We start from the raw sequence: 26,926 nt of genomic DNA on the forward strand, positions 1-26,926 counted from the left end.
TTGCGATCTTGCAGGTGGATTAGAAGATGGAGCTCCATGTGCCAATCCCTGTAAAGTTCACAAGAGTAAACCTCTAATCATTCACGATCCCTCTTAAGTCAAGGTCTTAACCATCTCCTGACTGTCTCCAAGAGACAATAAAGAGTGAAAGAGAGGAAAGTAGATGCCAGCTTTCTTTTTCTTGCAATATGAGAAGCAGTAGGACAGGTCAATTGGTCAAACTTCAACAATAAACTCAGCATTCATAATAGGGAAAGCAGACATGGCTGTGAGAGCACTGGTAAAGGGAAGAAGATAAATTTGAATGGGATGTCAAAACTACTTATAATTCACCTGGCAAAAAAATATGTTGGAGAAGCTGATAAAATTCATATTTGTAAAGCTAAAAGTGTGATCAGAAATCAGGCACCATATAGCAGTTTTTGCCCACATCTGCCTTCTCTGAAGCCTGTGAAGAGACCACACCCAGCCAGTGTCTGACTCAATAGATTGTCTAAACCAAATCTTTAAAAAAAAGCCCAAAGCAACCTAAATGTTGAATCTTTATAAAATTCTTAATCAAATACTTGCAAAAAATACAAAATATTTTGCATCAAATACCCTTGCACAGTAATGTAGCAAAACAATGACTATTTTCAAATTGTGAACCTTTGACTTTTCATCAATAAAACTGAGTAAGTTTGCATATGCATGCTTAGATATAAGGGGATGATCACCCATAAAGATGCTGGAATACTAGGATGCATCATGGGAACATATACTTTATTTGAAAACAAATTGAACATGTTACTGAAATTCAGTATGTGGATTAAGCATTTATTGCTATTAAGAAAAAGCAAGAAAGGGAGGGAAGGGCCTTAAGGATTTGCAGATTTTAAAGAAAAGAAAACATAAAGAAAGGGGAAAGTTCCATATTCAGACCTAGTGCTAAAATGTGTATTATTATCAGTACTGCAGATGCTGAGCTTGGAGCCCACTGGGGTGGGAGGGAGAAGAAATACTTCTAACTCTTTTGAAGTACAAGAAAACACCACATTCCTCTCAGTAGCTATGTAGGTGTTGCCACTTGCATTTTGGGGAATCATATCTAGCCCTCTGGTGAAGTTTTCTGTTTCTCACCTTTGAGACAAAATCTCTTCAGAGCACACTAGTCATGACTGCACAGCACTGTACCAATTTCTATGTCCCCTTCAGTACCAAAGTATTCCAATGGTCTCAGACTAATCTTTTTTTTTTTCCAATGTTTCCTTCTCACATCAATGGATCTAAAATATTTGAAGTTATCATCACAAGAAATAGGACATGCCACAGGTTCTGGCAGAACATGAAGTGATGTTTGAAAGCAACCTTTGGGCTGGCGTGCAGAGAGTCACTTACCCAGACACAAACAAGGAGCAAGGTATTGTTTGGGTTTAGAGCCTAGGAAGGACAATTTACTTATATGGCATTAATATAACCAAGATGTTTCCAGTTCTGTATTTATCAGTCTTAAAAAATGCTTACCTTTTCTGAATAGTTCTTGAAGGCTCTCTGCACTTTGGTTCAAAATAGCCCATATTTCTTCTTCTTGCAGTGGTCCCCCCCGAACCTCCAGAGCCTCTGCTAGTGACACATGCATGTTACCTGGGAAATAAACAGACTGATGTAAGACTAAATAACATCTTTTCTTCTCCATGTACACAGTATTCAAGTGGCAATAATCCATGTCCAACCCTCGGTCACAAAAATCTCCAGCGTTAACAGAACCCATCAAATATAAATAATACAAAAATGTTCCCTATGGCAATAAAGAATTTTGAGCACCTACTCCAGAAAAAGTCAGGTTAAGAAAATAATGATTCATATTAGTATTGTAGGCTCTACATCCATAAATTCAACAAGCTGGCATTAATCCATATGCTATGGGCAAGCGCTTGCTCTGTTTATAAAGATGACAGATCAATCAGTAGTTACAGGTTTATTAAAATAAATCAGCTATTAACACATCCCCAGAAAACAAATAAAGATTTCTTTCTCCAGATAAACGAGGTTATGCTTCAGTATTTTTTGAAAGAGCTAAGCCCTTTTCACCACACTACGATATAATATTCTGTTGTCCAAAACCATCAGAAAACTGAATAATGCATCCCTAAATATTCTGGAAAAGCAAAGTTTCATCTGTTTAATAAGCCCAAGAGCAAATAAACCACATGTCTGCTTAATTATTCCAGCTTTCTACAGAATGCTCTCAGATTGACCACTCATGCCAATTTATATTTCTGACGAGGATGCAGCTGCAGTGGCTTCTCTCTGTGCTTCTCTCCAAAGCCCAGAGAATAAAATCTTGAGGCAGTGAGCTATAGTAAGAGGCTGAGGTGTCCTGTCAGTCATCACTGGTAAGTTTGTTATGACTCAAAGGCTCCAAAGCTGCTGCTGGGAATGGCAAATACAGTTCCACAAGAAATGCTTATGGTCTGGAGACTGGTATCAACAGTTTTAGATGATCCAATGGCACTGCTGGAAGCTCCTCCCCCTGCCATTAAATCACCTACCCAGAGCCTCCCCATCACACCATACAATCCTAGCTCAGGTGTATGGATACTAACCTAACAAATTTAAAGAGGGACAGTTTTACAGACTATATTTAGTTTCCCAACTGTCTAGGTAGCTTTATGCCTTCCATGTGTTTTTAATTACAGATAACCAGGCTTATACACATATAATGCAACATAAAAGGCTGAATATCCTGCAGTTTCTAACTGAAAACACAGGGTTTGACCATACTTGCTAAAATGCTAGCCTTTTCACCTAGAATTCCATTCTCCTACTGAAAAATTACATATTGCTGGCTGCTTTTCAGCACAACTTATCTTTCCTTATTTCACAACTTGCCTGTTTATAGCATTCATTCATTGTGTGTATTTACTAAGCCAGATATATTTTCAACAATTAATGTTCAAAAGTCATCATCAAAAGACAATGGAAGGGAAAGCAGACTCAGATCATATTTAAAAGAAAGATGAAATCTGAATTCCCAAAGAGAAAAATAAACCATGAAAAATGCAAAGGTAGGGACCAATGCAGACTTGTAATAAATGGATGGAAAACCAGAGAAAATTGTGCTTTCAGTCAGCATGAGATTCACATACATCAGGCAAAGAGTGAGTGTCTGGTCTCACTGTTGCAGGAAATTTAGTGATTTCAAGCCACTGTCTCAAATTTCAGTAGGTCAAGCTGTCTGGATTATTCAGATTAAACAATCTCATCTTCTGAGGGACTAAAAATACACGAACTGCAAATGACAACTTTCTGTGATAAATATTGTAAAGGAGAATGCCAAGCATAAGAATGACAATTTCCTCTCCCCCACCCCAAATCCTTCTCTGCCACTCCCCTTTTCCCCATTTTGCAAAATGCTGCATCCTTTCAGCTGTGATTAAATAGTGTGGACTGTTCTGTAGCAGATATAAGCCAATTCCCTATTTAACAACACAACAGAGACCACGAGCAAGTGTGCTGAAACTCCCAAACACATTACATCCACAGTAAAAGAATCCTACAGCAAACAATTTCTTGATCACAGTAAGCAGTGTATGAATATACACACCCAGCCCTCAGCTGTAGCAGTGCAAGCAACAAGATCTGCTCGCATTTTACAGATAGCAGAAGCCTGACAAAAATCAAACACATGACACAATATAACCAAACTGATTTTGAAAGCTCAAGCAAAATCCATCACAAAACCAGTCATTACAAGCACAGCCACATGCAGAATGACAAAAGCTGGGATTTGAGTGGGATTCTCATTGAAGTAGATCTGTTTCAGTAACTTTTTGGTAACTTTCTCTGTAACTTTTCTTCCCCAAAATTATCCTTAAGCTGCAGTGCTTGTCTGTCTCAGCAATAGGCAGACCAACACACTGGTTATGAGGATTAAAGAACCTCCCACAAAATGGTTCTCTAGCACCCAGGAACTGACTGAGGGAAGCTGGGGTGCAGCTGTTGGCAGGAAAATGCAAGGCCAGGTTTCTCCACCTGTACAGCCCACCTGTCATCAGCCAGGCACTGATTTGGAGCTGGCAGTGGAAGTGCCTGGATCAATACATATTCCTCCCCCACCAGTTAGTTTCAGGTGTTTTTCACAAGAAGATATTTGTAGGAGTGTTGATGTTTGCAATGCACAATTCCTCCAAATTCTCTGTCTCCTTAGGTTCTGGGAACCCTTAATAGCATGTGGTCCTTTTGAATACAGAAACCTAAATGCTCGGCTCGATACGTACAAAAACTTTTGGTGCTATGCAATACCTGAACATAATGATAAACTTCAACATAAGGACTATATTGAGTAATTTTTCTAAGAGAAAAACATTTAAAGTTTTTGTAGAATACTATATCAAAACCATGCTCCTGGGAGTCCCTGAGTTTTTCAGTGTTCCAGGCTGACCAGCAAAGAAATCTAGATGCACTGGTAAAGTTCTGTCTGGACTCTTAATTCACGTCAAGCCATTTTTTGCAACAAGTCTTCTCCCTGCCTCCTCTTTATCTAAGGAAATTAAGATCTGGAATCCTGTGCCCTGTTCCTTTCACTCCATGTAATAAGGGCAGACAGATTAAAGAACATTGAAAGGTGCACCTTCCAAGGATGAGTTCACTTCCCCTTTCCTTGGGACAGACTTATATCTTAATATGAGGCCACACAGAGATGGGATTGGGGTAGGCAAGTCTCAGGGTTAGGAGGTATGACCTCCACAGGAACTGCTAGGGCATGGATTTCCCATACACCCAAAATTCACATGAGATCACAGCCACAGCACATCCAACAGGGAGATTGCACAGCAGAGAGCACAATACAGTGTAGGAAGGCAGGACAAATTAAAATAGTTAGCACTGGAGGTGCACAGACATGAACCTGACAGACTGCTTGTTCTGGGGCAGAATTTACTCCCAGACCACACAGGAATACTATTTCCACAGGAAGGGAGTTGCATGGTATGGAGGCAGCTTTTATGCTCCAGGACAAGAGAGTAAATTCAGGTGTAAATCATTTGTATTAACAAGCTCTGAGTGCAATTTCTCAGCACCATTCAGCCCTAAGCCATCCAGCAGCACAGTCACGGGGAAATGTTGCTTAAGCCAGAGGCCTCTCCCATATTTCAGACACTTTTTGAAAAGAGCTTGTCTACCTCATGAGGATCAGCTGCCAGCTCCTCCCTCTAGACACAGCTCACACACTCCCCAAGGAGTGGGATGGGGCTCTGCCTCTTGCCTGAAAACAAGCTCAGTGACCTCCTGGTTTTAAAAATCTCATTTTAAAGCCCCAGAAAGACACGTTAAAAGCACACCACCTATGGAACATCCAGACAGTGCCAACCCCATGAGGCAGCCTTCCACCTGCTCTGTGTCCCAGGTAAGATGGAAAGCACAGCAGGAGCAGCCCTTCACACCGAGTAATTCTGTCAACACAACTGTTTGCAAGGTATAGTTTTATATACACTTACAAAGTCTTCACACCACCTCACTTTTTAACTGCTCATGTACGCAGAAGTTAAACACTCAGAATTCTCATTTCCCCCAACCACCACCATTTTTCCTCACACGTTTTAAATTTGAAATTGAAGCTCTCCAACACCAGTGAAGAATTCAGAAAATTTTAAAGACCTAATCTTTACAAATATTATTGAACTGTTGCCAGCCACAGTAATTTGTTATTCAACTCAGTTCAAAATAAGTTATTGCCATAACTGTGATTATTAAAGACTGCAATACAGCAATTTTTGTTTAAAAGTTCCTAAAAACAGACTATAAGTCAAAAGGCTAAATTGCTTCAACTTAATTGACACTTGACAACTTTGTGTTTGGGTTTTAGTAACACATCCCTTGTTCTTTTCCTTACCTTGTGTATCAGTGTTTTTCCCTAATGTATGTTTTAGCTTCAGAAAAAAACTTTCAGTCAAAAGCTGTGCTTTAACATCAGCTAACTGAAATGCCTCGCACTTGATATTTCATAGGAATATGATGCCAAGAAACATGAAAAGCTGCTGCTCTAGGCATACACTCTGCAAGTGTTTTTAGAAGTGCAAGAAACAGTGAAAAAAATCTAGAATACCAAACACTGTTAGAGGTTTTTCAATAATCACATTAAATACTCTGATATTAATTTTTATCCTTTGACATAATTTAAAACTAAGAGAGAGCAAGAAGACTCTATATACATACAAAATACTTCCAGTGGAGAAAAAATTCTATCTTATTTGTACTATACAAATAACTGGTAGGTGACCTTTACTGCCTTGAATATGAGCAATATTTCTCCCTTGCCCAACAGGGACACCTAGGCAAAAGGTGGCAGGTTCTGAGGAGACTTTTCTCTTAGCAGATGAACCAAGAGCCCCTTTTTGGCCCTTCCTCTGGAGATACAAATGCCCGGAGGCAGAACTACATTTAACAAGACAATGCTATCCAAGAGAACCTCTTAAAATTTAATTTTCTTATGGCATGATTAGCTGCCTGAAAATAAAACCCTGACACTTTCATTCAGCACTCGCTGAGCATGAAGTGCTTTCTAAAAGTACTCAACAGGCACAAGTGTCAGTGACACTAAACTGGGGCTGGACCTGGACAGTTTTGAAAGTCTGGTCTCTCCCATTTCAGAACCTGAGCATCTTAAACCATTACCATGCCCTGTAATTTCAGAATCCTGGCATCTATCCTATTTATTTACATTGGCCACATCTTACATCCCCAAACAAGATCTGGACTATATATACCAATTAGTTTATCCCCAATAATACTGTTGCTGAAACTGGGCTGAAGTGCAAAACCCTGGAGCCATGTTAGAAAGCTTGTACTTCAGTAGTTTTTGAAACCTTATTTTCAAATCCACGCATAAAATGTGGTTTTCCCATAGCTGCAGGTCCAATTTGCATAGACTATCCAGAAAATAAGGCATTATTTGCAGATAGTCAAGCCAAGCATGCAATCAAGTCAAGTACACAAGCTAATCAAGTCAACTGTGCTTAAAGAATTTTTTTTTCTTTTAGAGTCCTGCTCTCAAGTTAATTACTGCACATTATTCTCAATCATTGTCTTGAAGGACAAGGAAACAAATGCTTGTGTCACATCCACTGTTTTCATTTCTCCTACAGATACCACGGGTGGGGGTGGGGGACAGTCCCTCAAGATCCAACTACCATTTCCCCCTTTTTTTAAAAGTATTTAAAGATTTGCCAGAAATCAGGTGAACTAAAATTTTTGTGAAAAACCCCCCTTCCTCTCACAGTGCTTTTCATTCAACCTGTGACCTGATAATAATACTAACTTAGCACTATTCCTTCTCTTTCATTTTAGAGAGGTCAGCAGAGATTAGTATTACCACCCAAGTATTCCTCCCCTCCTATTATGGAATAGATTAGCTTCTTCCACTCACATATTTTCTTTCCATGTTCTCTTTCTCCCCCACAGGCAGACAGGATGAAATGTCAGCAAAACAAAAATCTCATGCTCCTGGACAAATCCTCAACCTATACCAAGAAAATTTCTTTGAAGCTGCATTTCCTCTTCAAACTGATAAGTTGCTGCTTGAACTCAGACCTCCTAAGGAACAGAAACTAGCTCAAATTTGTGAGAAAACACAACATGAAAACAGAAGTATAAATTTTGGTTTTTATTTGAACATACATAGATGAACAGATGAGATGTCAGCATTTCTCCTCCCAAAGCCTTAAATCAGTATTATATTCCCATATCTGGAAGACAGAAGAATGTGACATAACTGAGATACTTGGGTCACGCCTCCAGGACAAGCAGTGTTTGTTTTACTCAAAAAGTGCTTGCTTTCTTTCCTGGAAGGTGGAAAGAAAACAGCTTTTGGCACTGGCCTAAAAACACAATGGAAGACAAGCAAGGGTTAGTGTTGACTCCCTCCTTTGCTCTTCTGTCTCCATCTCCAGAACCAGATAAACGAGTTTATCTGAAGCTTCGTATTAGGCAAACTAGTAAAGCCAGTCCAAATTGTATATAATGATCATGAAAGTCATGTTTTCTAGGCAACTGCAGAATGCTTTTTTATACATGAGGGTAGCTGATGTTTCACATTTGATATTAAAATTTTATTCAGAAGAGTATATAATTATCACTACAAAGTAAGCTTAATCCACATAAATCGAAGCATGACTGTTGAATCCCTCTCTTTGTTTAATTGTCAGTGTAAGATTCTTGGGCAACTCCCTTATTTTGTTGTAGATCTGCTCCACCTCGGAGAGGGCACGTCTCCTTGATGCATTTCTCATACTTGCAACTTTCATTTTAATTGCTAAGTAGGAGCAGAAGACCTGTGACTAAGGCAAGCTTCAAGAAAAAAAAAAGAAATTTCAGGACTACAAAGCAGCTTGGCAATAGTGACACTTTTTAAACAGCACATGAGCCAGTAACACCCTCATTCACACATAACAAATTAAACCTCTCTAATGACCTGAAATAACCAGAAGCAAGAAGGCATCTTACTACAGGATGGAGTGATGATGTGCTGTCTATCAGACAAAACGCACTAAGAATGGCACCTCCAGCTTTAGTCCAGCAGTTATTCCATTGTTGCATGCCAGAGCCACGCATTCCTCACATACTGTGAAAAGGTCATGACTGAAGTCTGTCCTTACTCACTCACAGCTCTCAGCAGAGCTGAAGAGGAATGAAAGCTTTTGTCAGGGGAGCAGAAATAGTTGCAGGCACCTGATTTAAATGTCATGGAGCCACTAGAAAGTATTATTCTAAGTCAGTAAGTACTGTTTCCCGCCATCTGTGACATTCTAAAGCCATCTACAGATAAAACACTGGGGCTCTGGTGAGTAAGTGAAGGAAGCAGTGATAATTCCTTAGTACAGTAACTGCTTTTTCATTCAGTACCTTATTTTATAATTCTATTATAATATTATTCATAATCAGTTCCCAATGTTTGAGAAGAGTAATGCTCAAATATTTAACACCAAGATATAAAGTGCCACAGACTAGCAACTTGGTGACTACCAGTAAGTTTCACTAATGGATCAACTTCAGAGTAATTGATCTACTCAATCAGAGTAGATTTTTAAAAGCTTAGCTTAAGGCCTCTACGTGGCAATGAAGTGATAACTTTTACTACATCAGAGAAATTCTCAATACCAAGAGGCTCAGATTCTGACAGAATCCTTTCAATCTCAGTAACAGAGAATGGCATCTTTCTTTGAGGCAGCACAACTGGATCAGCAAAAAATTAAGCCAAGTGACTAAGAGTTCTCTGTTTTCTCGGATGTGGCACTCAAAAGTCCTTCAGATAGGTACAAAAATAATAAGTTAATGTGCTACAATACTGGGGGGAAGAGAAGGGAATCATTAGCACCCACCAACCTTAGTTGTAAAGAAAAGTGCTAGGTTTGCAGTATATTTGTAAATAACATAGAAGTCAACATACTCTTAAGAAATATAAAGACTGACCCTACCATATGTTATTTCAAAGCCTGACTTTAATCCTATCTATTTACATCCAATCCTTCCACAAATGGCTTTTTAGGCTGTTAAGGTGAGTAAGCTTCACAATTCACTTGGGTTTTGGTATTTCTTCCTTTCACGGGAGAAAGGTGGATCTGAGCAAAACAATCTTTGTCAGCCTCATATATTTGACTGTCAGACATTTTGAAAAAGAAATTAGCATAAAAGATATACCACTGTGGCATACCAAAGAAGTTTTTCCATAGTTAAAAATGGCCACATGTATGGTACTTGTGAAAAATGCACAGGATTCAGAAATAAGATTTGTGTTCTTCATTTAAAAGCAGCATCCTTACACACTCATGAGGAGAAAGAGCTGCTGACTTGTGTACTCAACCAGAAAAAAATCCTGGTATTCAGAGGACAGTTCATACTAACAGCTACCTCGTGTCCTGCCTTGAAAGGAAATAATATTTGATAATGGAGATAAAACTGGCCGAATAACAGAATAAAGCTTGAATTACATCTACCTGCATCTGATTCCTCCAGCAGTGCTTTACCTCAGGTGTATATAAAAGGTAAAGAAGCTGCACTGCTACACCACCAGGATTTTTTTAAGTACACATTTAATTAGAGAGCTAACAAACTCCCACATGGATCACCCCACTTGCCATATTTCTACTAAACTGCACTTGCATGTTTTTGTGGGTCTTGGTATGAAAATTGAAAAAAAAAAATCCAACCAATTTAAAAGCTACTACCCAGCCAGCATCATCTGCAGCTACTCAATTCTTACAGATACTCCAATGGCTTTCTTACCCAATGCCCTAAGCTGAGCTGCATCCTCACACGTTTTTTTCTGCCAGTGACTTGGTGAAAATAATTGATGAGTCCAAATAACTACTGATGGAGATAGATCATCTGGAGGGTCTATTATGCACAAATCTTCAGTCTTTGATACTCAAAAAAGTAATATTCCCAGCTCCAGGAAAATTTAGATTTCCTTAAATAATTACATATGCTCTGCAACACAGGCAACACTGCAGACATCCAGGAGTTGAAGCAGAAAAAAAAAGTGTGATGCCTTCTCAGACAGTTATAATTTCTTAGGTTCATTCCCAGGGAAAACAAAAAAAACAAAAAGAAGGGTGATATGGCATAAAGAACAGAACATTACAAGGTCTGCAGATAGATGACACCATGGATATCTTATCTGTGAACTCACCTGTCTGGGAGTAAAGCTATTATTCACACAAGTGATGACTAATTATTATTGTGAAAGTCTGAATTTCTAGTCTGAAAAACAGACAAGATGGAACAGAGGCCTACATTTGAGCTGTCAAGAACTGTACACACAAGAAAATCTATGTCTCTAGGTTTTTGCTGTGCTTTCCTGTAAGTGGAATAAATGCTAATTCAAACACAATTACAAATATCAAGTCTTATTCAAAGAGTACTGCACTTTCTTCACTTGTCTATAACAGAAGAAAAAAGTAATTTTGCTCTCAAGACAGCAAGCCTTTCTACTCAGACATGGTAGTACAAGGTGCAAGATTTACATTTTTTATATGCACGTAAATAAAATTTAAAATGTCTGTGATACATTATCCTCCTATTAGGTGTGAAAACCCTTACAAAGACAATCAGTGACTAATCTTATAAAGTAACTTCATACACCTCCAATTGAGAAGCATAACTGACAATACCCTGATGCCTCATCAGGAAACATGAACACTCCAAGGGAATGGCAGAACAGGCAGCTAGGCAGCTGGCTGGATTTGACTTGTCCATGCTGCCTCAAATGAAGGCAGGCTGATCCTAAGGAAATGAGATGCACTGGCAAGTGCCATTACATACCTGTCTCTCTGCACTTTATGCCTCTCAGCCTTTTTACAGTGCCCACTCATGTTGAGAAAGAGTGTGTGTGTCCCCACACATGCATGTGTTACCCACTAACTACATAAAATGTGTGATTGCATGCATATACTCCTCATAGACCAAACACTTCACTTTTGTTTTAAGTTTCTGCTGAAGGACAAGAGAAAAACCCCGAAGGACAAAGTGAGTTACAAATGGGCAGGAACACTGATCTATTTTGAGAAGTCAACATGAACTACCTGAAAGCCTTGTTAGAGGGTCCCTAAAGCCTATTAAAGGTTTTGGCCAAGGCAGATTTAAATAAGATTCTGTAAGCATTTGGGAAAACAGATTGATGCCAGCAGATGGGCTGCAACTCTAATAAGAGACCTCCATCTGTCCAGAAACCAGCTCTTCACTCTACACACACACAGGGTATTGCAAGTATAGAACTAGCAAGTCTTATCGGGCAGAACCACTTCCTACAAAGAACTGCAGAAGTATCCATCATCTTTAAAAACCCCTATCCTCATAAGAGACCTCACAGCACTTTTTTTTTTCCATAAGCAACTAATTTTCCAGAGAAAAAATAACCCGTTTAACTGCTATTTCTTAAACAGCACTTAATTGCTGTTTAAGTGATAGGAAAGATATTTCCCGTTCCTGAAGCGTTGCTGAGCTGAAGAGCAGACTGTTGGAAATTGTTCTTGAACAGGATACATCTCGGTTTTTCCCCCAGTAACTGAGAATCCATCTATGTAATGTAATTTAGGAGACCTACCAATAAGGTCCAACATGCCCTACATAAAACAGTATTCAGTTAAACCATAATATAGAAGATACCAGACCTCTGAGTTAAATGCACACAGTGCAAATGTGGAGATTTCTTCTGCCTAATACCTGCTAGTCCCACAGAAACTGCTTCTACATCACAAGGTGATCATTTGTCCTCTCAGACTGCAGATCCTGTCTTTCTCCACTTCCTTCCATACTCAAGCACACAGAAATGAATTCAGGATTAAAGCTGTGCTTATTCTCTGCATATACACTCCCAACCAGTAAACAATTTGCAGGGCACTTAGAAATCTGAGAGCAAGCAGAAAATATGCTGTGAACTCTTCCTGCTGGGAAAAAAACCCCACCGCCTAGAAAATGGAAGACAAGCTTTACATGAAGGATATTATTCCCATTATAGGATTTCCCTAACTCTAAATTATCTGCTGCAAGTGTTTTCATATTTCAGTATTTTCCAAGTTTTTTGAATTCTCTGATAAATCTATTATTAGCAGGGTCTTTAGGCACATTACTCATCACCATCTTGCAAATACTGAAAACACCTGGATTTTAAAGGCAGATTTTCTTTATCCAATTATCCATAGCTGATCCATTTCCTGCAACTGATAGCGTACATCAAAATTTACCTATTTTTTGCCCACTCAACTCTTTAGAAGTGGTATACACCAAGAATTGAGAACAGTATAGTCTGTGTGACAGCTATTTAGCAGTGTGTCTAGAGACAGCTATCAATCCAAAGATTCCACATAAAACATGAAGATTTTTGGTCATGGAAGCTTGCTTTTTAAATGAGCTCTTTATGGAGGCCAAAACCTTCCCGAGCAGCTTATACTGTCTAGTTTAAATCCTGCAATTAGGAGGTTTTAGCTCCGTAGTAATTAGTAGGCATAGCCACTTGAAGACTTAGAATGCCTATGGTTAGGAAATCATGATCTTCCTCCAAAACATAAGTAGACAGAGCATATATATGGCCTTGTGCCAAAATCACACCAGTTAATCAGAACCTGACCAGTTAACTTAAGTCCCTCAGCCTGCCACTCTGCTCCCCACACTTCAGGAAAATATATAATTATATACTGCATGATTCAGTATGTGTTTACAACTGAACAATTGTTAAATTGACTATACTGCCCCTTGAACAAATTTCTAACACACACCCAATTTGTGATTCATCTTAAATTCAGCGGTTACGCATGATTTATTCAGTCCTACAGCCACGATATTCTCCATGGCTTAACTGCCCTCAAAGGTGCTGTGAGTATTAGTCCTTTTCCTGTTAGGTGGGAAAACTTGGCATTTCTCTTTCACAAGAGATTCATCTACTTGTTATTTCTGCCCAGATTTGCTTATCAAGCTTATGGTTTCTGAGCCAAGAAAGTGAATGGGATTTGGAGTGTAAAGAAAGACCCTCACCACAAAGAACAAAAACAAGTATCACTTGACAGCAGCATGAAAATCCTGCAAGAGTGATTTCTACAACTCCTCAGCGGACCTTCCACACTAAAAAGACTGCCTCATCTATAGCAAAGAGACACAGTCAGTGATGCAACAGATTTGATTTAGCTTCACACACCAGAATGGACAAAGAACTCCATCTGATCACTATCTGCACTCCATAATGCTTTGGTACTCGGAGAGGTTGCAGGACAGAACAAGCTACAGAAGATGGCATTGCCAAAAAAACAGGAAAAACAAGACAGCAGCACCTCCTCCCATGACATAATACCAAGCCTGCTATCACCAAAAAAACTCCAGAGTTCTGGGAAGTTTTGCTTTGTCTGGATGGTAAACATTCATATTAGAAGGACAAAAAGCCATATTACACCCTTGGGCTGCATAACAAAGGCAAACTAACAGAAACTTTTCCTCTACAGGCCTGGAAACTGAGAGGGAAATGATTCACAGCATCATCCTTCTTTCCTTTTCTTTGAAGAACCTTCCTACAAATAGTAATTGAAAGCTAGTCAGACTGAGGACTTACACAAGTACTGCCCATGTACAAATTATATTTGCTGTATTGGAACAGAACCAAAGCAGAAGGTCACATTAATCTCTGAAGCCACTGCCCAGTGAAGAATTAAGCAAAAGAAGAATAGAAGGATAATATAACAGCACTTGAATCTCTTTTTCATGCAACTGGACCAAAGGAGTTAGACCAGTTAAAGAATGCATCAAATTTTGTTGCCTTCACAATCAATTTGATGATACTGTGTATGACACCTTCACTCTGTAACTGTTACTGCATGGAGACACAGGAAAACAGTAACTACAGCCACCTAAAATAAACAGAAACACCTATCTGGCACTAAAAAAAAATAAATTAAAATCCTTTCAATATATTAGAGCTCAAGTCTTACATAATCTAGTCTGCCTACAATATACCAACTTTCATCCTTTCCATGTATGTCTAGAACTTTGACACAATTCAAATTTTCTTCCAGTCCTGAATTTAGTATTTCATTTCTGTCCTTGCAAACTTAGGAAAACGGGCATGTTATTTAAAATCAGTATACAAAAGGCATTAACTCCTAGGAGAAAATTCAGCTTTTACAAAAACATTTTCATAAATGTGTGAAAAAAAACCACCATCTCCCATTTCTATCTTTCATTGCTAACTAAACACTTTGGAGTTTATTCATTGATACATCACATAGAAAATTCATAACTATAACACTTAAAAAACACCACTTGGAGAATAGTCTGAAACAGATTTCAAAACATTCAAATGTCCTGCCAATAGTTTTAAAAGATCCTCCCATAAACTTTGCTTACAAAATACTGAATTTGAATGAGAGTTTATCAAACTGGACCAGTTGTACTGGTTTACCTCAAGTTGCATACACACTTAACCTGAGAAAAAGTAGTAGCAGCAATCAATGAGAAGCATCAAGTGTTCACCACTTACAGAAATACCCAATCTGGTGTTAATGTAAAGAGCTAAGAAGGAGGAGAAAAAAAAAAAAAAAGAGGGGAGGAACAAAATTTGACAGTCTTAGTCTTGAGATGGAAATCTCAGAGACAGGAAAATGTATTATCTTAGTCCACAGTGGGAAATTACACATAGATTCCTCACAGTGCACAAAAACCGGAACCAAGGCTTCATCAGAGAGTTGAGAGAGCAGCACAGAGAGTGTGTCTGCACTAAAGCACACACAGGTTGTTTTAGCCAAGGAAGAAATGCCCAGACAAAGCAGCAGTCAGGAACATTAGAAACTTCCACACAAAAAAAAAAAAAAATTAAATCAAAATATCATTATAGATACCAAGCCTTGCTGGTAAAATTAAGGGATTCAGTGGACCATTACTAATCAATTCCAGAAGAAAAGTACTTTTTCCTCAAAAAGTTGTTTTGCCACTTGGTTTTACACTACTGACCTTTTCTCATCCATGTACCCAAACGCAGTTATTCAGGGGGAAATAAATTTATAGAACTATTCACGACCTGTATTTTAAAAGGTGTAGATTAACATTTTGAGCTTTGTCAAAAATATAACTGAAGACAGCTGCCATTAACATAGATTTTGCTTCCTACCATGCTGATGGTGACTTCTCCCATTTTCTAGGGATCTTTTACAATAATTACTTGTACAGAAGTTGCTGTAAGACTTCACCCTTGATTTTACACCATCAGTCTACAAACAGGTAATAAAAAACCACAATTTCTCCCACTGGCAGACAGGAGTGGAGAAAAAAGGAAGGTGAAGGAAACCCCAACTTTCCCGACCCAGAAGTCACACACAATTTACAGTTGCTCTATATACCCAGGCGCCAGCTGGTGACTAAGGAGAGCTTTTTTCACACAGCAAAACCTGAATTCCACAAATTCTTTGAAAAGAGTTGGAAGACTTTATACCTTGAGGTTCCAAAATTATTGTAAAAAACAATCGCTTCTTTTTAGATGTGTATTACTTCTTGGCACAAACTTTGTGTTGTTTGTTGCTAGTATTTTTTAACTGGCATTTATAGCCTTTCACTGAAAATACATCATAAGCCTTGAAATTAATGTTGTCTACATAAAAAGTAAATATATATATAAAATCTATTAAAGTCTAGACAGGCAATAGTTTCTCTTCCACTTCTCCAAAACCACTGAAGAGGGAAGCAGAACAAACAGATTTTGCATCAGCAGCAGACTTCCCAGCCAGCAGTTCATATTACGGTGAAAAGTTAAATTCTGTGATCTTCAGCTCTTTAATATTCTCAAAGCAAAGGCAATGGGTGGGACAGAATCAGCAATAATTAATGTGTATAACAAAGAGTTCAGTTAATGTCAAGCACAAAAATATTTTCTGCAACATGGCAAGTTACATTCTGCACTGTGCAGGCACCAGGGAAATTTCCACATACCACATTAAATTCAATTTGCTGATTCCATTCTGCTCACTAATACTGAGTAGTTGAAGACAAATTCCTTCAGTGTCTGACAATATCACAAAACTAAGGGCTTTGTATTGAAAAATGTTCTTTTCAACTATTCTGTGCAAGGCCAAAGAGCACACAGAGCACACATGGTAGTATCAACAGAGCAAGAATCTGATGTTGAGGGAAGCAAGAACAAAAAGAATGCCTCTTATCATACAGAATGTCCTTCCCTTCTTAAGTAGTATGTTTCTCATCTGTGAAAGGAATCCAATTATTTATGTCTCCACAAGCTGGTTTTGTTGCACTTTTCATGTGATGCCTTTTAAAATTACATATTTTACCATTTTACCTAGTAGTATATTTTTACTTTCCTATTCAACAGCTAAAATTGCAACCTAAATTGTGATATCACCAAAGTGTTCCTGTCTTTTCCTCCTCTCTTCCTGAGCAGCTATTTTTACTCTAGACTCACATGCATAAAAATTAATTCCCCTGATAACTTGACCATCCATCGTTCAATCCCTCTTTAAGCAATCTGAACAAACGGGAGCACAGATTCCATGACACAAAGGATGAAAAAAACAGGAAGGAATTGCAGCTGGAACCAAACAGCTGTTCTTCTCTGAACATCAAGTCAAGCCCATGTGGACACACATGAGCTTCAGAGGCAGATCACAAGAGATTTCTTATTAAGCTTTCTGGCTTTTTTTTTTTTAAGGGCTTAAAGAAATTCTCAGTTTGGAAGCTTCCCATTTCTGTGGGTTCAGAAACTGAAGCAATGTTTAATACAAAAAGTACTAAACTGGATCAGGCCAGTTCTCCCATCCCCTTTCCTGGCAATCACCAGTTTATTGAGTTCCTGAGCTCAAGCTGCACAGTCAAATCTAATAGTCACTAATGGTCTCTGTTCTGTTAACTTCTCTAATCCCCTTCTGAACACATTTACACTTTCACTCCACATGACATTTTGTTCCAGTAATACAGCTGCAATTAAGCAGTTCCCAAAGAGCATTTTCTTTTGTTTGCTGTAAGAAAGCAACTTACTTCTCAAATTTCACTAGAAAAGAACATGCTAAAGGTCTTGGAGGACCCAGTCACGCCTCAAAGTTGCCTGACTTTTACTAAACACCAGTAAGTGTTTGCAGCTACCAAAAATAATAGAAAATGGTTTCTTCCAACCAAACCAACCATTTTTCCAGCATACTAAATATTTTCTCTTTTTAAGGCAATGCATGGATATAACATTTGAAAATCATTATAAAACAATTTTTAGGATTTTCCTTTTGTGACAAAACAACAAAAACTCATCTTACAGTTTTCTTCCTTTACAAACACCGTATTCCTCAAATACACAGAGGATAGAACCGGATCAGAGATCACGGAAAAATAGAAAAATTATTCTCACCAAAACTGCTTGCCAATAGATTGAAACAAACGAACATGATGCAATGGTATCAGAAAACCTCTAAAAACAAGAGTAATTTTATAAAAGACAATTTTGATAACGCATTACACTTCTGAAACACCCAAGTCTTGTGCCAATCATGGTGAGCACACACATTTTAAATTGTCATAAAGGAGCTTTACACAGCTATTTCAGCAATTCAGTTCTACGTGTTAGCCCATGTGCTTAAAGCTCCAGGCTTTGGCTGTTCCATACATGTGATAACCTAACTGCAAGGCCACTCAATAAATGAGTCTATATTTCTGATTAAACAAACTTCCAGCACTGCCAGCTAGCAAATCTTTTATAATCTGATAATCTTTAAATTCTTTATTAAGGTCATTCAAGGGATTCAATGACAGGGACCCTGAAAAAAGAAGCTGTTCAAAATTTAAAGTTCTCGACTATTAGCTTGTTTTGCTAAGCACTGTCAGATTATAGCATTGGAAGAAACCTCTTTCAGGAAATCTAAGTCTAAAGTTTTGGGATTCCTCAAAAACTTACACTGCATATTTCTTGCAAATCTTATTGAATAGATCACTATAACAAGACTTCCCAGACAAACTTCTGATTTTCAGAGTCTGAACAACCACACAAATAAAAAGGGATAAGAGGATAAATAGTTCTAAAAAACCTAGACAAAACCAAGAAAACAAGCAAATAAAAAAAAACCACAAGATAGAAATCAGAAAATTATTAACCCATGAAGACCTTAAACATAACCACTAAGCTGGGAACACCAAAAGTACTTGCAGCTGTGATGGTCTGAAAACTCATCCCAATCTTTATGAGGAAGAAACCTCAGCTCACAGAAGCCTCCACCACCAGCACATGAGATAAGGACATTCTTTGAAAGCCCATAAACCTGAACTAGAGGAAACTTAATCACATCTTGAAGCCCAACCCTTTCTTTCTCCCCACACCTTCTTCACCCCACCTTCCTTTTGTTCCAGACGGTGTGCTCCTCTGACAAATAATGGCCTTGTAAGTTTTCACAAGCTAGACCTTCTAGGTCAAAATTTTCCAGGTGCTGTACAAGCATTCTTGATGCCTTGTAAAACAATTTCTTTGTTTTTCAGCTACAAGCCATTTAACAGCCCACCGCTGCTATTCTTGCACAGAGCACTGTTAATTAACAGACGTACCGACACACACTGCATTGTCTACTGCAATGCTTTCTATCAATAAGGATGTCAATAGCATTTGCATTCTACTTTCATCCCACTCAAATTTCCAGTGAAGTTAGTAGGGAGACCCTCATCTCAGGAGTTCCTCAGGGTGTATCGATTCAGATGTCAACAGTAAACAAAGTTATTTTTATGGGAAAATATAATCGAAATTTAAGTTTTCCCTAGACTGCGGCATTTTTTAAAATTATTTCAGTGGATTCATTAGATGTGCTATTATTTTTTGCTGCCACAATTTTCTAACACTAATTAATAAGCTGAATGTTTGTGCAAGTGTTTCTGAAGTTCTGTCTCTAATGGTTAAGAGGAAAGCCCTCCAGGTGCAAGGCAGTGGTTTAAGAACAGAAAAGATGAATGAAGACACATGCAAACTCTAAAATACACAGTCTATGAAGGGTGGACAGAATCTCTTTCCTGCTAGAAATCCACCCAAAATAAATCCTTTACCAAAAAGTGCACAGGGAGCTTATTAACAAACAAATCTCTGCATAATGCATGCATACAGGCATCTCTTATTTCCTAAATGTCAAATTAATGTGAAGAAGTTCAATTCTGAGACTTACAGAAGTTGAAAGCAAACTGGCTTCAGAAGAACAAACAGAAGATGCACCTCAATCACTAAAGAATAGTTAAAGCACACTAAGGCACTTGAAAGACATACCATAACAAATCCTCTGAAGGAGAAACCAGTACTTATCACCTGTTGAAGCATCCCATTAAAGGAAGTTACACAGAGTCTTTAATTAGGCTGCTGGAAGGATAGCACCACATAAACCTAACCACTCAATTGTCCAGTCAGTGACACATACTACAGAGATGTCTCTTAAAGTAGCATGTGTGCAGTTCCTCACTGACATTAAAAAGCAAAGCACAAAAGCAGCACTTGGACCATCATATCGACCATTTGCTTGCCAGGGATTCAAACTCCCAAGTTAATTCATTGAAGGCAAACACAGTTTTTGCACTGACTTGACAAAATAGAGCTATTATTCCACTGGTCATAATCCTAAGCACTAGGAGGGGATTTTCCACCTACTGATTTTACAGTAAAGGTACTAAAAGGCAAAACTTCTGCTCCATTTCCCTTCCCTTAACTTTTCTCTGTCAAAACACTACATTCTGTGAAGAGAGAAATGGGTAAAATCACTAATAGCATAATGCTGGCCCTTGATAAATTGTGGCAAGAAAAGAAAAATCAGCAAGATATTGTAGAGCACTGATACCCTGGTGAGCAAACTAGGTAGAAAAGTTAGACTATCTATGTATGACATGATTAAATAGCCACATGCTTCATTTTTTTCACCCCTCTATTGGTTAAGGCAACATCCAAGTCCAAATCTATCATCATTTAAACCAGGTATGACTTTGTCAGGAAGCACAACTATTCCTAACAGCTGAAGTTTCAGACTTTAATTTAGCTCTCTCTTTAGTCCACTTCATCTCTTAAAATAACAATATATAGAAGTAGTTAGCAGGAAAAGTCATCAGTCCCATCAAAAAAGATGGCACACATTTAACATCAAATAAGGTTGCTTACAAATTTGAGTTTCTGTAGTTAATATTTCAACAGCAGTGTTCTACAGGGTAAAACAGACATGGTTTTATGAGTCAAGTCCCATTACCTTTCTCTGGTGATCCTAAGAAAGCCCTGGAACCACGTGTGTCACAGGTTTATTGGGGTGGGTTTTTATGCCCTCCATGTAGCCATTCATGTCTATCTGAAAACTGGAAAAAACAGTGCAATATGCACATGCTATTGAGATGCTAAAGAAATTAATATTTAAAAGGGAAAAATTCTCACTGAAACATAAAATTAATCACTGGGAACCAATTCCCCTGTGCAAACAAGGAGCTGCAAATGAGTGTCCATACCCCTAGAGATTATGAGATAAAACATGTTCTGTCTGTACCTAGCAATAACTTAGAAAACCTTTGCACTCAGTTCCTTGGGTTTTCTCTCTAACAGGTTTGGAGGGCCTGCCCAGTACATGAGCAGAACACTGGCTGTTGCATGAATAAAAGTAAAGACAGACTATAGAATGGACACAAGACTCAGAGAAGTTTCCATCTCCAAGCATGCAATTTTACCACAAAAATCATTTCCATTAACAAATCTCTGTGCCTTTCAGTGCCAATTCTGAAACAGCACTTAAGTCAACAAAAAATGCAACAATTTCAACTGCATCAGCAGAACTATGCTACTGCAATGAACTAGTATTTATTGTCAGATCCATACAGCACAGAGCATGGTGCTACGATTCCAACACACAAGGATATCCTGGAGTGTGCCTGGAAGATTCCTGACATCTGCCTGCTAGAGAATATATACCTATATACACATACTGATGTAGCCAATAAAGCTTTAACAGCTGTTTGGAACACATGAGAACCTGGTGTTTCCATTGATTTCCCCAGCTGTCATTATGATGAAAAGCACATCAAAAAATTAGGAATTTGTATGCTCTAACAGCCTTCTCCCCTCAACAAACAAAACTGGCTTTCAAGGAAAAGTCTGATAGGAAAAAGTCTCTTCTGAAATTCTTTTACTTGAGAAATAAACAGGAGCATTTCCTAACAACCTCAGCATCAATTTCAAGCCTAGAGCACAAATATAAGTCACCTGCAACAGTGATGCTCAAGAAAAGTCACCCATAAAGACTTCCAGATCTACTTTTCTAAATAAATCAGACTTCAGATACACCATTTACAACGTACCCCTCTGCACATGCCTGAATCCAAGCACCCACACTGCACACAAATACTCAGAGAAGATGTCAACACCACATGGAAGCCATTTTCAGATTCACTTTCAAAAATTTCAGCCAGCTCTACAGAATGTTCCCACCCATATCTCTCCCACAGATACAGACAAATGGTCTTTAGGAAGACAGCCTCCAAGAACACACACACAAAATATTTTTAGCTAGAATTGGATAAACCCAGAAAACCATATCCTTACTCTGACAAAGCAGAAGCATACAGAAATTAAAAGTCTCAAAGTCTATTAAAAAAGCATGATGTTTTTGACAGCATCAGATGAGTTCATGAAGAAGTTTGTGTTCCATTCCAAGCCTGTACACTTACATTTTCATCATTTTTAGGTCAGTCAGTTCTTTTCCCCGAGCTTTAATTTTAGCTGCAAAACAGGAGATAAAGCTTTCCTCTCTTTTCCAAGTGCTCCATCTCACCTAATTTAATGACCAATTGTTTGAAGCAGGAACCAGCACCTAACACAGCACCTAGTCCTAAATCTGACATTAATTACCCTAGCACCTGCAAATCCTTGATAGTACTCAACATCCTGCAAAACGACAGTATTCCCTACAAATTCCAGCAATCAAAAATCAGCAGTTTTAATACCAGGTCTCCTTTAATTCTTGACATATTACTTGCAGACATTTCTGTGGCATATTAAATTTACACATAAAAGATAAAGGACAGATGAAACCCTGAGAACAAAGCCTTCCCACGACTGTTATTCTTTGTACAGAGTGTCACAACTGGAGCAGATCTCTATCCTAACCAATTGGATTTCAAATTCACAGGGCATATCATTGTCCCAAGGCAACCAACTAAATTAATTGCCTTTAATGAAAGCATTTTAATAGATAATGATGCACAAAGAATATGCCTGGTTCCTCACCAGGTATTTAAGTGGCACAGGAGAAAGGGAAGCCCAGATGAAATAAAAACGGCACCAAGGAGTCTTCTTGTGCCCTTCCCATCTGTAAATCCCAGCTTCCTTCTCTGTACTTCAGGAGGAGGTGGGGCTGGGAAACACTTCTTTCAGAAGTTCCACCCTTCTTTACAGATGCACAGATTTCATTAATAGTTAACTGGCGACATACAACATTAACTTAGCCTGGTATTCACAGCTTTCCATCCACGCTTGTCCCATGGTAAGCAACAGCTTGGGGCAACTGCTTACAAATATTTTCTGCACCACGACACCCTACAACAAGACTTGCTTTTCAGTCTTTTAGTCTCACTGACTAGCTCACTTTGAAACAGTAAAATTCCAGTCAATTTTTGCTTTAAGCAGACGAAAAAAAAGTGACAGACTGTTGAGCTGATAACCAACACTCCATCTAAAAATGCAGCAATACTTAATGTTCTTAGGTTTAATGAACTACTGGCAAAATCACTTTGAGTTTTACCATCAGTGGACCAAAGGTTCTAGGCTTGTCACACCAGTAAACTGGAAAGCTCTTCTGAAGGAAATCCTTCCCCTTAAAGAGCTGACCTTACTCTTGTTCAGGTTAATAAGTCTTCACAGGTACTCTGGAACAACCACTACAGAGGCTCTTGAGCACAAGGTCTCCTTTGCTGTGAAGAACTTTGAACAAGAGAATGTCAATATTAACAAGGCCCTCTGGGCCATAATGTCATGTATTTCAACATAGATACATTTGAAGCCATTTAAGTACGGCAGCATTCAGAGACCTCAGTGATAAAGAAGAGCTTTGTGAAACTGACAGGCACTTCAACAATAAACTCCATTTAAGAGTCTGCCCAGTCTCATTTTATCTAATTACTTACCTCCCTTGCAGGAATAGCATGCTATTAAGGTTTGCTGATTAAGATTTGAAGGCACTTTGAAGATTTATTGTACTATACAACCACTAATTATTATTGTTCATACCTGCATTTGGTTGGGAGAAAAATAGCTATGTGCCAAATAATTTCTGTTCCACATGTAAAAGTAAAAAATATTTGCTCTGCTGTGCTCTTTTTAAAGTGAACAGCTAAAAGAGTACATTTTTACTTTCAGGCCTTCTCTGTGATAGTCAGTCTGTACAAACCATGCGGCTGAAAAAAATCCCACCATAAAGGAAAAAAAAAGCACTACTACACAAAGACACTACAATTTCCTGCCACCAGAACAGGTAACATTTGGACCCTTGTAGCTTCCCACTCACAGGAATGTAATCTCTTCCCTTTCCTAGGCTTCTTCACTGCTTCCCTTCAAGGCATTGAAAATGACAATACTATACACAAGTTACAATGTTGTGCACAAGTTATCACAGGCTCAGATGACCAGTCACAGTGGTTATTTACCACTCATTCACACAGCCCATTTTTACTTTCAAAGGCTTGTGAAGCTGTAAATAGACTATTGGGTCACATCCTTTCACCAGGCTCTGTTATCCTGGTGAAAACACACGCAGTGTACTCACTTATGCTTTAACATTCTGCCCAACCTTTTCACACAGGTACTTCCTTGCTCTTCCATCCACTCAAATGTCCTTGAGGCTGTGGTTGTCACAGCCTTCAGTGCCACTCAACAACAGTCTTGGTATTAAGAGATTTTTTTTAAATTAAGCTGTTAGAATAACATTCTGTGGTACAGTCTGTCTCCTTTTACATCTGGTATATTCAAGTGTTTACTTTTACTTCTACCTTCAACTTAAAAAAACCCAAAAAAAAACCCCAAAAAACCCACACTTGGATTAGGAAAAAAAATATGAAAACCCCAATCTAAATAAGTTTCATATTTTTTTATCATGCACAGCAAAAGAAAAGAAGTCCCATTACGGAAGGAATACATGCCTTTCCATGCACCAGAAAGGGTTGTTAGGTTAACAATGAGAAACAAAGCATCTTTAAAAGTTAGATTGTATATTTATCTTTCTCTCGCTGTCCTTCTTTCCTTGAATTACTGCTTAAATTTTGGAACTGTTCATGGAAAGACATACTTGTTGGCAGATAAAAAAAAGACACTCCAAGTGAAACACATCTGCTGTGTATGAAAGCTGAACAGAGATGTCCGATTGATAGCACTAGGAGTGGTAGCAAACTGTTGTAACTGCACTACCAAAAGATCCTCTGACTAGATTTACTCTTTCCTCATCAGTATTTCTTGCACAAGACCCAAATTGTTTGTTTTCTCATTTGTACCTCTATCGTGGCTGATTCTAACTCTTGCAGAAATGTCTTTAGAACCTATTTCTGTCCATCCAAAGCCAGACTTGCACGGGTGATGTTCAGTCAGAGGCATGATGCTTAATGTGAACACAGACAGTAGTCCTCCTCTGGAATGGGCACTAAATGTCATCATTTCACCAACCTGAGCCCAAACAAATGACCTTGGAGTCATGACACCTCGGAATACTTATATTCAATGACAGCTTTCTCACATGAGGTTCTACCCTCAGGAAAATGTCTGTGTATTCTGACCCAGTTTTAAGTTTCACAGAACACGTCCTCTTCCTGAAAAGGTTTCGGGAACTGATCACGGTTACTGCCCCAGCTAGTTCCACATGCAAAGACTTTCATATTCCCTTCTCCAAAACTCACACCTTAATAAGATGGCTAGACACAGATTACCTGCAACCAACCTTACAGTTTCCATGTCCTACATTTACTTCTGATCCTACCTACAAAACCAAACCGGTTCCCAAATGTTTCCCCAGTAAACAGGAGGGGTACAGAACAGCTCCTGGCGGTTCCCTATGAAGTCACTGCCTTTGTTGTTTTAAACATGCAATTTAAAGAGAATGACACAATCTAGAATATGAGAGAGATTATCCTGCGGTCTGCGGAGGTGTCGATTGCTAGGAGATAAAAAGCCAATGAAACCTACGCTATTTCTCATCACCGGCCAACAGATTTATCCTTCATTTCGGCTCCTCCAGAAACGTTAATGAGGAAAAAGTTTCCTCTCTGTTAACAAGTCCGAGGGCTGCGGGGGCTGCTTTGTTTGGCTGGGTAGGCAAACCAAGCCCTTCTCGGCCGGCAGAGCGGGTCCCGGGCTGCAAGTGCCGGTGGGAGCTCCAACATCCCCGCCGCGGCGTGCGGCCTTTCTTCACCTCTCCCCCAGCCCTCCGAGAAGCCAAGCCAGGCGGTCACACGCCCACCGGCGGCCATCCCTCCGGGAGAGCCCCCATCCCTCCGGGAAAGCCCCTCCCGGCGGAGGCCGCGGCCGGGATCGCTGCCCCGCACCTACCGCCGCTCTGGAGCCGCCGATGGAGCCGCGCAGCGCGGAGCTTCGCCCCGAGCGGCCGCGCTGGGAGCGCGGAGCAGCATCTCCTCCGCCGGCCGCCAGACCCGGCGCGGAGAGGGCGGGAGCGGCGGCGCTCCCCGCCCCGCGGCTCCCTCCGCATTCCCTCCCTCCTTCCCTCCCGCCGTGCGCGGCCGGCCCTGCCAGTGCCCCGGTACCTGCGGGTTCGCACCGCGGCCGCCCGGCCCCGCCGGCCCGGCGCTCCCGCTGCCCGCTCCTCTCCTCTCCGCTGCGCCGCGCCGGCCGCTGCCCCGGGGCCGCCAGCAGCGCGGGGAGGCGGGGCAGGCCGCACCGCCCACCGCCCCCGACCGCCGCGCCTTCTGCCCGCCCTCCCTGTGTCTCTCTCTTCTCCTCTCTCTCTCTCCTCTCTCTCTCTCCCTCCCGCCCCCGGGGCGGCGGAGGAGATGCCGACACACGCCCGGCCCCGCCCGCTCCCTCCGCGCCCCGACCGGCCCCGGCCCCGGCCCCTTCCCGCCCTCAGGGTCCGGCCGAGCTCCACAGCCCCTCGGGGACTGACTCGGCAGCTGCCTCTCCTGGGGCCAGCTTCAGCCCTGCTCCTGGCCCCAGAGGCATTCTTTTGGTTTTGTTTGGTTTTCTTTTCTTTTTTTTTTCTCAGGATAATTTGGCTGCTCCCGGACCTTGGCTCTTCAGCTGGAAGCCTTGGTCCGCAAACTTGAGCAAAAGCCTTAATGGCAAAGCTTCCAAACGCGGCCGATTGTTCTTAGCTGTCAGAAAAACTGGTGAGGCAAAGGTCCACTTGATGAGGTGAAAAGTTGGGGTGGGTTGCCTTTTAAATTTTTTTTCTTTTCTTTTTTTTTTTTAATTTAACGTTTCTTTTTC

General features: G+C 39.8%; 1 protein-coding gene across 5 annotated transcripts in view; it reads right to left on the reverse strand.

Moving 5' to 3' along the window:
- PTPN13 (protein tyrosine phosphatase non-receptor type 13) overlaps positions 1-26,315 on the reverse strand; it is a 112,812-nt gene extending 86,497 nt beyond the window's left edge. For 2 of the 5 annotated variants that reach the window (XM_033060191.2, XM_033060190.2), the window contains exon 1: positions 1,504-1,765. In XM_033060191.2, the coding sequence (XP_032916082.1) occupies positions 1,504-1,750 (247 nt within the window). In that variant the 5' untranslated portion in view covers positions 1,751-1,765. Of the gene's footprint in view, positions 1-1,503; positions 1,767-26,032; positions 26,102-26,244 lie in introns of those variants that run through there. The other 3 variants (XM_033060192.1, XM_033060193.1, XM_033060189.1) reach the window with 3 other exon arrangements.
- Between the last annotated feature and the right edge of the window lie 611 nt (positions 26,316-26,926).

This window comes from Catharus ustulatus, chromosome 5, assembly GCF_009819885.2.
Source record: "Catharus ustulatus isolate bCatUst1 chromosome 5, bCatUst1.pri.v2, whole genome shotgun sequence".
NCBI classification, from domain to species: Eukaryota; Metazoa; Chordata; class Aves; order Passeriformes; family Turdidae; genus Catharus; species Catharus ustulatus.